At 42.2% G+C, this 11,957-nt stretch overlaps 1 protein-coding gene across 3 annotated transcripts in view; it reads left to right on the top strand.

The window, feature by feature from the left end:
- PKN2 (protein kinase N2) overlaps positions 1 to 11,845 on the top strand; it is a 60,147-nt gene extending 48,302 nt beyond the window's left edge. Inside the window, exons 16-24 of one of the 3 annotated variants that reach the window (XR_010072343.1) lie at positions 1,050 to 1,226; positions 1,785 to 1,847; positions 1,945 to 2,021; positions 3,434 to 3,576; positions 4,906 to 5,013; positions 6,592 to 6,672; positions 6,753 to 8,730; positions 9,245 to 10,873; positions 11,038 to 11,845. Coding sequence is in view for 1 of the 3 variants with exons in the window: in XM_063344886.1 (XP_063200956.1) it covers positions 1,050 to 1,226; positions 1,785 to 1,847; positions 1,945 to 2,021; positions 3,434 to 3,576; positions 4,906 to 5,013; positions 6,592 to 6,672; positions 6,753 to 6,956 (853 nt within the window). In the remaining 2 variants the exon portion in view is untranslated. Of the gene's footprint in view, positions 1 to 1,049; positions 1,227 to 1,784; positions 1,848 to 1,944; positions 2,022 to 3,433; positions 3,577 to 4,905; positions 5,014 to 6,591; positions 6,673 to 6,752; positions 9,191 to 9,244 lie in introns of those variants that run through there. The other 2 variants (XR_010072342.1, XM_063344886.1) reach the window with 2 other exon arrangements.
- The last annotated feature ends 112 nt before the right edge of the window (positions 11,846 to 11,957 follow it).

Genomic DNA, 11,957 nt, shown 5'->3' on the forward strand with positions numbered 1-11,957 from the left:
TTATAATACGTGGATTCCATAAATCATCTGTGTTTTCTTTCTGCATGCAGCACAGTTGTAAGCTCTATCCAACGCAATTGAATTCAGTGAAAGAGCAAAACAAGTTGCCACCTCCCTGCTTAGTTGGCTGCTGCAGACGTGTCGTCTGTCTTCTGGGGCATGGAGGGAGCAGCGCAGCCCAGGAATGCTGGTCCCTTTAGTGCCCCGCGTACCAGGCCTGAACTGCGGCTCCGACTTAAATCTCATCCTGTTTTCATTTCGGTTCTCTTGCAATTATTTATTCTAATTACTTGTTGTGCAGACTTCCGTCACGTTTCAGGAGGACAGTGACTGTGCTTTCTTTACTGGCAGAAACACCTCTCATGGTATTTCTCAACCTGTAACATGCTGTCATACTTTGTCCGTCATACTTTCCCTTAAGCCCTGTGCATACTCTGCTGTTGTGGGTTTTTTTAATCTTTTTGCCCCAAAACTCAGATATTTTCTTTGCTTGGAAGAGAAGCGGCAGTTAGAAAACTGTCTAGTTTTAGTGCAAGAAGGTGCTTTTTACAATGGTTTAATAGTGACTATATTCATTTGGCTTGTAGGAAGAAAGATAACTCTTAAGAATAAGATACAAATTAAGCAATTGGCTTAAGGAGAAATAATCTAGCGTTACTATAGATAGATGTCTATAATATTGTTACTGTTTTTCCACTTTATTGTATACACTAAAAATAAAAATGGATTGAAGCTAATGTCACGTGATGCTGATGCATACTTAATGCAAGGCTGAGTATTTGGGATGAAAATTGGCAGAATACAATTTTCATGGACTGTTAGGTTTCCTTTTTCATTTGTGAAAGCTAAACGCAACTTCATGGAAATCCTGGCATCAGCTTAAAGTGTGTGCAAATATTAAAAGCTCTCTCTTGAAACAAAAAGTGTTCTTACCTTATCCTGAGGAATAGAGGAAAAAACATAAGGTACGAATTAACGATAGTTTCTGAGAGTTGAAAAATTGTGGTTCAGGATTCAGCTTTAAATTTTTACTGATTTTCTGTTTGCAGCTTGATGTGTGAAAAGCGAATATTTGAAACTGTGAATAGTGTAAGACATCCCTTCTTGGTGAACCTTTTTGCTTGTTTCCAAACCAAAGATCACGTTTGCTTCGTAATGGAATACGCTGCTGGTGGGGATCTGATGATGCACATTCACACTGACGTCTTCTCTGAACCAAGAGCAGTGTGAGTACCCACCCCTTTTGTGGCATTTAGTGAAGGCGTTTTATTCGGTGAATAAGAACTCAGATCTTTATCACTACGTGACTCTACATTATGTCATTTCAGTAAATACTGGTTTAAGTTTTTAAAAGGGTCAGAGATTCTAACTGATTTTGTTAGAAAAAGGCACACGCGGGTTTAACGTGCCCGAATCCATATTGAATTCAAAAATCATATACAACTATTTAATTTTTATCATACTTTCTTTTAAAAGATTACATAAAAAATCTAAATGAAAAGTTAAAAAAGCAGACAAGGCTGAAAAAGGAAAGAATGAGCCAAATTAGAAATCCCTCAATGCCGTGGCAGTGGACACTACAGAAAACTTACCCTCAAGGCTTGAAAGCTGCAAGTTTTGAAGCATTTTTGCTGCCTAACCAGGTGGTTAAAACTCATCTGTACCTGAAAAAACAGTCATCTTCGGAGGACGGTTAATAAAACAGATCAATAATAATGGGCTTCACATTCTGAAAAGCAAGACTAAAATCCACTGAAATTTTTAACTTGAACTTTTTTCAACAGGTTCTACGCTGCATGTGTGGTTCTTGGACTTCAGTATTTACATGAACACAAAATAGTATATAGGTAAGTTGTCATTGACCCATTTCCAACAGATGAATTTTAGCTATTCTGAACTGAAGAAACATCAGTGATGCAATTTTGTTCTCAAATGTTCATCTAGAGATTTGAAGTTGGATAACTTATTGCTGGACACAGAAGGCTTCGTGAAAATTGCTGACTTTGGTCTTTGCAAAGAAGGTAACGGCCCTTCGATTTTCTTTCTAGGGAGATTCCATAGTTTGTCTTACTCTTGACTGTTCCTTGAGACTTTTGGACCGCCAAATGTGTAGTGTATACTTGCCTTGTATTGTTTGAAGGAAAAAATACAACTCTGATGGTACAAATGTGAAAACAAGAGGAAGTTCCTTGGTAGGGAAATATGCGGAGCATCTGAGCACAGCCCTATTCTCTATTTATTTTTTTTAGTTGTGAGCATCACCTGTTCTGATTCTTACTTCGTCATAGCTCTGCGTATTGATAAGGCGTACTGCTGCATTTTACGAGTTAGCAGGAAAGGCATTAGGTATTTTTCCTCATTCTAAACGTGTTGACACTGTAAAATGAAATCAAGTACCATTGTAATCCATACCTCACTCTTACGATTTACAAATTCATTATCTTTTTTTTTTTTTAATCTTTGAATTAACACAATTCTTAGGCATATGGAAATGACATGCAAAGTATATTATAGCTAAAATAAAGACATCTATCCCAAAAGCAAAGCCTACATGTTAGAAGGCTACTTTTTAGCATCCCACTACTGGCAAATACCTTTCAAATAAGACAAAATAGAGGCAGCAACTGAAATTGCAGTGTCGTTCTCAAACTTTATTGTGGGGAAGATCCAGAAGGGCCCATTTCCTTCTCTGATTTGTATAGCCTGTCCTCCATATCTTTTCCTTTTAGATAGCCTAAGAGGGAATTTAGTAAACTCGGCGGGTGTTCAAACATTGCTGCTGTCTTTAATATCCATGGGCAAGTCCTGTGACTTTAGCTACAAACAAGTTCCCTAAATGACCAAAGGAAACGAGGTCAAGGAAAGCTCTTTGGTTTACTGACTACTACAATTAATGGTTTTCTTAAGCTTTCTGCAGCTCCTCCGCCTGTCTTATCCCAGCAGCCCTTGCCGTGCTGATGTCCCAAACCGTGCCGCTCTTGCAAATCTAGAGGGCTTATTTTGCTCCAGGTGGTTTCACTACACTCCGTGTTTTACTTTACTGTGTGTAGTTTTGCCACTGTAGAAGCATCCATAGTGGGCATGTTTGACTAGCGTACCACATTTTCTTCTTCTAGCTGGTAGAAATACATTATAAGAGTGTTTGTATCTTTCCAAGCAAAGATAACTGGGTGACAAAGGGGTAACTGGAAGCTTAATTCGTCTCATCGCACGTAGTTAGGGATAGAAAGACTTACACTGGAGCGCACGTGGAACAGGGCGTGGGAGGGAGGAACGGGGGAGTGTTTTACCTCATTGGCCTGAGCCTTCAGGACAGGCCCCGGAACTACGAGATGGGCTGACATTGTTCTGGAGAGAGGCTTTACTTGCTGGAGGAATAGGTTGTAGAGTGGCAGAAAATACCACTTGCTTTTCATTAACTGTAACTTTTCAGGAATGGGATTTGGAGACAGAACGAGCACGTTCTGTGGCACACCGGAATTTCTTGCTCCAGAGGTGCTGACAGAAACTTCCTATACAAGAGCTGTAGACTGGTGGGGTCTTGGTGTACTCATCTACGAGATGCTGGTGGGCGAGGTAAGTTCTAGTGAGATACAATGGACTCGGAAAACTAACACATGTTCAAAAGGTTACAACACTCAAGATCCCAGCCTGTTGACATCTAACATGCCCCGCCTCTCACAGCTTTATCCACACTTGCATATACAGTATGTATGGGATGCCTGGTTTTACCGTCAGCATCTTAATGTGTCTCATGGAGAAGAAGTATTAAATGCTGAGCAGCTACTCAGCTGATGGCAGCTGCTGTAGTGCTGTCCAAGCTGATGAGTCATGGCACGAGCTTGAGTTACCAGCAGTTGTGGAAGTGAATGAGTTGTAGCTGGTCCAAGACTTAACCTCTAGATTTTTGGTTTGTTTTTAATTACATCATTATGCCTTAAATCAAATTACAATGATGGCACCCTAATATTGGTGTCTCTAATCAAGAACATTGCACATCTGGGTTTGGGGAGCTCCATTTCCAGCACACATCTGTTATCATCAAATTTGGATGCGTACAGCTATAGCAGTCTTCTGCTTTCAAATGCTTTTGGGGAGAAAACAAACTCCTTAACTCCTGTGGCTAGAATGGAAGTGAACTTTAACGCGTAAAACTGGATCGTAGTGAAAGATTATGCCGAACGCAGTGCTGTTACCATTTGAATTACACATGCACTAAAATAGAATGCCACAGTTCCATGTAAATGAGATGGTATAAATAAATTACTATTGAATAGTTATTTACTATTGCATATATTGCTTTACCTTCTGGTTCATAATAGCTCCCAGGTAGCACAGTGATGGCTTACGTGCTAAAAAATGGAGGAAAACTATAGATTTGCTCATTTTGTTCTTTTTCAAAAAAGGTAGCGACTGACTTACTTTCACTTCCTTTCAGGTAAAAAAGGACAAAAAGCTTGTAGGGTATTGCCAACATCTGTCAGGCCATTTCAAAACGGTTTGAAAACCCCTGAGCTGTAACATGCTAAAGATATTACAAAACCAAATTAGTCTTTACCACGTTACTTGTGAACGGCAGCTCTCCCAAAGATGACCGGATGCATACTTCCCACGTTCCCTCTATATCTTGTGTCAGAGTTCACAGAAGATCCCAGTTTTAGGTGCTTCTACTTCTAAAAACAAATTTTTAAAGCATAATCCTTCAGTAAAAACTAAGGGATAATACCAACCTGCCTTATTTTTTTTTCCTCTTCCTTATGGAAAAGTACCGTATCTGTTACTGTGAAAAGAAGATTTCATTTCCGTGTGTCTAATTCCAAACTGTCAACTGAATATATGTGGTTTTCAATTGTAAGGGATTTTTTAAGCCTGTTTAATAGTATATTTTTATTACTTTCATTATAGTCTCCCTTCCCTGGAGACGATGAAGAAGAGGTGTTTGACAGTATTGTAAATGACGAAGTAAGATATCCACGATTTCTGTCTACAGAAGCCATCTCTATAATGAGACGGGTAAGAACATAGCAACATTACAGTATTTCCCTCTTACCCTGTTTCCTCTCCAGCATTAAGAAAATTAATTACTTCTGTGGGGAGCAAAATACTTTAAGACCTGACGCTTGGTAGTTTTTTCTACAATTACATTTCAGCCCTGCTTCATTTATGCTGTGCAATGCTGCCCAGCACCTTAAATGAAAGCTGTCAGCGCCATTCCACTTTATTCAGGAGCAAGTTTTTCCTTTTTAAAACATGAAACACGAGAGGCTCCATTTTCTCCCTGAACTAAGTTTCCAAGTCATACCTAACTAGAGAAGTTCCGCTCTTATTTCCTAGCAGAACACTGCTGCATTGACCTGTTTGGTAGATTAACATTGTCACATGAATATTTTAATTCAAAGACTTCCAAATCTTTTTGGTTTCCTTCCAAGTGGGGCAGGGAACACGGCACACATGGCATCTGCGGTCCTGTTCTTGGCAAAGAACAGCTGATTTTTGGTTATGATTGTTACTAGCGCTGTTCCTTAGTGGGATGCCTCTACTTGTCTGAAGAAGATGCTCGATGCTGTCGTAGTTAGAAGCTCGTCACAGTTGATAGAAAGGCATCTGCTGGAGGGGATTCAAAGCCTTGGGAAGCAGCCTCTCTGCTTAGGCTGCTACTGGGGGTCAGGCACTTAGCACCCAATTCAGCCACGCGCTGCAGCATGTAACTTGAAGCATGTCACGGTAACCACTGTGCCGTAAGTATTTAAGTAATAGTACAAATATTCTACAGCTTAAAATGATGGCTTCCTCCAAGGGAGAGTGTTTGCCTAGAGAAAGAAGGAAGAATACAGCTTTAAGGCAGCACCTGGGAAAGGTATATGTTTACTGTGAGACTCACCATGTCAGTATCTATTCCACTGCAGCAGGAATACCTGTACTGTGGACTTTGTGCTTGCAATTTACTACTTGTAGCTGTGTCTGCACTGCTCCATCAGAAATTCTTTCATAATAGAGTAGACATGATTCTTTGAATGTGCTGCGGCCACCCCGCTCCTGGGCGCTCTGCTGGGCACAGGGGTCTCCTCACAGCAGCAGGATTCACGAGCGGGAACGTCTGACTTCTGCTCGTAACTAGAAACCCCTTTTACTTGGCGGGGTGTGTGAAGCAACATTCAATCCTCTCTTGGTGAATCAAGTGCTGTGAAATAGCTGGGCACAGGAGACAACAGAGCAATCTTTTTTTGAGCCAAGCACGACATTACCAGTTTGTGTAAACTCTGTACCCTCTCCAGCAGAAAGCACTTTTCAGTATCTCTGGGCTGAACACCAGCCCCACAAACCACCTCAGGTACCGAGACTTGGTACCTCAGCTCCGTGGTGAGACGGATTGTCTGCTCTCCGTATGGCCAGAGCCGGGCTGATGGTGGAATTGTGCAAACAGGTTCAGGCAGCTCTAAAAGAGCACTGCTAGCTCTAGTCTAGGTCCCGCAGTATGAATTTCACCGTCCCTCCAGTCTCGGTGTTGGCTCTTAGACGGTCGCGCTCATCCTCCCTAGTTCCTCTCCTTGCCCCTGAATCCTTGCACTGAAATCTCACATATTTTGTCAGCTGCTACGAAGAAATCCAGAGCGGCGTCTTGGAGCTGGAGAGAAAGATGCTGAGGATGTGAAAAAGCATCACTTCTTCAGGGTGAGTACAAACCAGTATTATTTCTAAGGACACTGAGGAGCACAGACAGGAAACTAAACATCAGTTGCTTTATTTTACAGCTAATAGATTGGAATGCTTTACTGGCCAAGAAGGTGAAGCCTCCTTTTGTACCCACCATTAGAGGACGAGAAGATGTTAGTAATTTTGATGACGAATTTACCTCTGAAGCACCGATCCTCACTCCACCTCGGGAACCAAGGATACTTTCGGAAGAAGAGCAGGAAATGTTCAGAGATTTTGATTACATTGCTGATTGGTGTTAACTTCCAGACACTGTGAAACCCCAGCTGACTGGCTCACAAGAATGCCTCTCTCAGAAGAATACCCACCCTTCAATTGCTCTCTGTGCCACCTGTAGCTTCTGGGTTTTTTATGTCACATGAAGATCCTTTTAAGTACTGTTTTAACACTCTTGTGGAGAGTGGCCTCTTTGTATATTGTTTTTTATCTGAGCACTGGAAAGCAGGTCTGTGGAGTTCTTAAGCTGAGTTGGTGAACCCAGGCTGTATTAAGCTTCCCGCGCATGGGCACACGTGGATCTGTACTGTTGCTCTCACTCCCCACAGCAGATAACATCCCTCTTTCAAGTATCTGCCTTAAGTGGGAAAAGCAGACTGTGAGCTAGGGAATCGCTTCTCTCTGCTCATCCACACTGAAAGGGAAGTTTGGGATACTGATGACACTCGCACAGAACACGGTTCTAGCTGGAGAAGGCAAATAATTTCAGTTCAATATTATCTTGTGCAGTCTATAAAACTACACATTTCTATGTACACTTTCATCTTTTGTTCTTAAAATAATGGTATTGAGAACAGATATGCCTTGTTTTGTAAATTTTCTATGATATTTATTAGGAAAAATGTTAAATGCCTTGCCTTCGAGATAACAGCAGCGTAAGTGCTTCCATTACAAAGAAAAATCCAGAAAAATCTAGAAGTTTACCAAAGCCACTTGCCAAACAGTTTTGCCTTCAAGCTTTTTAAGCATGGCTTAAAGCCCTGGTTGATATGAAGAACGTGACAAGGACATTGCTCAGTCTAACCACAAAGAGCAAAGCATACGCGTTTCCCAAGCCCCTCCGCTCCTGTACTCCAACCCCTGCCTTTCCCCGTCCCCCAGGGGACAGCGAAGTGACCCAGTCTCTGTCTAACCACCCACGTCATCCTCTCTCTGCTGTACAATATCATAGCACATTTAGAAAACATGAGGATTTTCAATGTATACATGCTGTGAACATGTATATGTGGAAGTTGTAATGCATTCTTATGTCCGGGCAAGTAATTTAATTATACCACTTCATTAATTTTGCACAGTGGCCGAGTGAACAACACAGAACTCCGAGTGAAAAGAAACACCTGTATACATACAGGCCGCTGAACTCCAGAACTTAGATTGGCAGTTACTGAGAGTAAGAGCAATACGTTGTAACAGAATGTATAAATATTTTTGATAAAAACAGTGTATATTTTATAAACCCCCTAACACTAAAAGCTGTACCTCAAAAGTTGAAAAATAATTTAGACCAGACACTGTGCATACTTGTGAACCAAGACCGGTTTTTGGCATCTGGTGTTCTGTGGGCAAACATTAGTTCTCAGAAGTCAGGTTTCCCGCGTGGCCCTTAGCTCGAGCACGGGTCGGAGCCGACTGCGTGTGTCCGCTCCCAGGTTCATCCCAGCCAGGAGGTCGCTGTTCGTGGGCTAAGACAGTGAGAATCACCACTCAAATGAATTAAAACTTGTAATTTTAGGCATTCAAAGCAGAAACGCAAGCGCTCGAGTGTGTAACACCAAGGTGTTTGTTTAGACCTGCAGGGCAAACAGGGGAGAGGCTTAGGGAAAAAAAAATAATAAAATGGTTACTGGGTCTAAATCAGGCATCTTCCCCCGCAGGAACCAGGAAGGCGTCTTTACCAGCTCTATGAATCGAATCATGTTTGGCAGAGTCATCCAACTTTGCAGCATTACTTGTTCCCAGATTCTAATTAATAAGAAAGAAATTATGTTCCTGTATCTAGCTGAAACCAGTACTTTTGAGGTACAGTCAGCTCACCCTTTTTGGTTCCCAAATATATAGATGAGCATCTAACAGGGTGCTTAACACTTATGAAAGTATCCTCAAAAATACCTTTTTGTAACTACATCTTGTACAGAAATCTTTTTTTAATCTAAGTAAATCACTAAAAAAAAAAAATTAAAAAAAATTAGAGGGCAGGGTATGTTCACCCAGTTAAGCTGAAAGAAAGCACTAATTTTATCTCTGTAGTTTTTTAAATATTTTTAGGCAGATTAAGATTTTAAACTCTAGATTGTAAATATATTTTGCTATACTTTATCTGTATGTGGCTGCTCAAGCACTTTGTAAGGAAATTAGGATATTTTAGAATGGTACACTATGCATTAAAATGAAATGTGCCTTTAACAAATGTCATTCTAAGTGTTTTGCAGTCATTAATATCACAAATTAAAGTTTTAAATAGAGTAATTTGTAAATTGTGTCCCAAACATGATTTTGCTGTTTCTTGAAGTGACTTGTCATGTTTTCTCCACAGGTGACTTCAGAAAAGAACTTGCAATCAGGAGGGGACTTACAGAAACCCAGTCTCTTAGTGGTAGCTCAGTGTACTTCCATTCATTAAAAAAAAAAAAAAAAAAAAAAAAAATTAATTACCTCTGCGCATACCTTTCTATCTGAGGCTGAAGGAAAGTAGCCTCCTCTTGCTTGGGTGAGCAGTCCTTCTGAAGGAGCAGAAGACACATCTACTGAACTCTGGCCAGCTGGAATCTGCAGTCTCCCTTCATAGGCTTCCTCTGGGGGCGGGGGGAGACAGTGCCCACTCCCCTCCTGGGTATTTCTTCATTGTAGTCTCTTGCCCTCCCCCCCCCCCCCATTATATAGGAAAGCTCTGTAAACAAACAAGAACCTATACCCAGCCCACAAGCTTGTTCTTTAAGCAGAGAATAAAGCCTGCTTTTCTGAGTGCATTGCTCTTCAGAACAAATTTCACATGAGAGCATTGCCTGGAGACACTTAACTTCAATACTGAACTAAGCAATCCGTCCGTGCTCTGGCTGGCTCCAGATGAAGATCCAGACGGTGTTAAATATCTAGTCTAAATCACAGTTGAATCAACATAGGAAGTGCCCGAAGAGACTCTGCCCTTGCCTTTGGTGTGCGTGGGGAATGCAGTCCCTCAGCGCTCCTGCCTTCTCCCAGGCTCCCGGCGCAACCACCTCCCAGCGAGGGCTTGCGCACACCAGCAGAGAGCCGAAACCTACAAACACCTGAACTGCAGCCACTCTCTTCGCTTACACTTTAGGCTCGACTTGTCATACAGCCTCTACTACCACTTCACTTTGGTAACAAGAAGGTAATTAATTTGCTAAAACACACTGCAGAGCTGCAACAGCCTCCTCTCCAGCTCTCCACACCGATCCCTGCCACCCTGAGCCCCTGGTGCGCCCCCCACCCTGCCGACAACTGCTCCAGCCAGCAACACCGAGAGCTCGTGTCTGAACGAGAAACCAAATTCCTCTGCTTCATCAGAGCAGCTTACTAAAGGGCTCGTAACTGCCTAAAAATTAATTTGGAGTTAAAATCTTTTCTTATGCTGGAATGCTTCACGTTAACAATGGCCTACTGGTACCAGCAGGAGCTGGTTTCAGAAATCTACAGCCCCTTCAAGCGTGCTCCCAGTTCTACCTCTTTGGGCGGCGCAGTTACTACCATCTCCGGTACAGGAACTGCTTGTGGAATTGCAGGAAGAGGCAGGGTCAAGCCAGGACAGGACGTCCCTGCCTCCATCTGCTGCACTCCAGAGCTCTGCACAGACAGATTTACATTTCAGTCCAGCCAGCTTTTGCTGTATGTAACAATTCCAACTGCAAACACTCAACACTCATGTGGCAAGTGCTCAGGCATAATGCCTGAAAGCATTTCAAATAAGAGCATTATGGTAAATGTAAGTTTCAGCCATTTTTAAACTGCAGGTAGTAGACTTAACACACTGATCTGTGCTGGAAAGTACACTCGTGATAAAAAAAAAAAACAACACCTTTCACCTTTGTATTTCCAAGCTGTAACAGAACATCAAAGGTCAGGCCCCGCCTATTCACAGCATCACGCCTTCGCCACAGAGGAGGGAGGCAGAGTAGCTCAGAACAAGACAGGGAAAGCCCAGGTAAGAAAACGTTGCAACAAAGTTTAAGGAACTACATTAGAATACAGTCCCTCCAAACTACCCACACCACCACCTTTAACAGCCGCAACAGAATTTTTTATGACTGCAACCAACAGCTTCAGTAGCGTTAACAGAACTGTACGGCCTTTGTTATTTGTTTACAGAAAAAAATGTTGAGCTGCCACATTTCAATAGTCTCGACCAGCAGAAGAGGATTAAAACCAAAGGAGAAAGAAAACAGTGGGGGCTATTGATAATTAGCGCTATTAGCGCTGGACACCCAGCCCTCTCTCTGGATGGCTTCGGACCAGATGCATAGCAAGCTGACCCCTCAGCTGCTCATATCAATAATTAAAATGAATTTGCACCTGTGATACAAAATTAACTCAGGAACCAGAAGACTCCCAGTTAAGTACATTTGTTGCTTTGCACACAAAGGGACTCTGTCAGGAGGCAACTAGTTTTCAAAGCTGTTAGTTTGGTGCCGGCTGGATACTTCTGGCCTTCGCTCCTCAGCACCTGGTGCATCCTTTCACACAAGCAAGTGCTCACTCACAGCGTGACAGCCAAAAGCGGAAGCGCTGGCCAGCCAGGCTGTAGGGCAGGCTGACAGGGCAGAACGTTTAACAGAAACTTTTACCAGAAATATTTTTTACCTTCCTCTGTACAGTATCTAGCATCACAAAGGTGTCAGGAATTCAACTAAAGTAGCAGTCCTTATATTTATCTGCTTCATCATTATGTCAAATTCACAGAAGCAAAGCAGAGAGACATCAGTGAAAATCAGGGAGACTGTGCCAAGGACGTGACTAATGCTTTCACAAGTTTGGAAATCTTCAGCAGCAGTCGTGCAAATATTCAAACAGCTTTTCAGCAACTGCTTGCATTCCGGGTTAAGTCATCCACGCAGCACTGTACAGCTAACTACAAAAATTAAAACCACACTAGATATTAAAAATTCCCAAGCAAGCAAGTATTTAAGCAGCCTTGTGACCGAGTCCATCAGTATGAAGCTAACTCTACCATTCTGTGGAGCACGTTCCAGTTCCCGGCGTGTGGACCACTATGGGCATGTCGAGTTGCA

Source organism: Chroicocephalus ridibundus, chromosome 8 (genome assembly GCF_963924245.1).
Source record: "Chroicocephalus ridibundus chromosome 8, bChrRid1.1, whole genome shotgun sequence".
In the NCBI taxonomy this organism is placed as follows: Eukaryota; Metazoa; Chordata; class Aves; order Charadriiformes; family Laridae; genus Chroicocephalus; species Chroicocephalus ridibundus.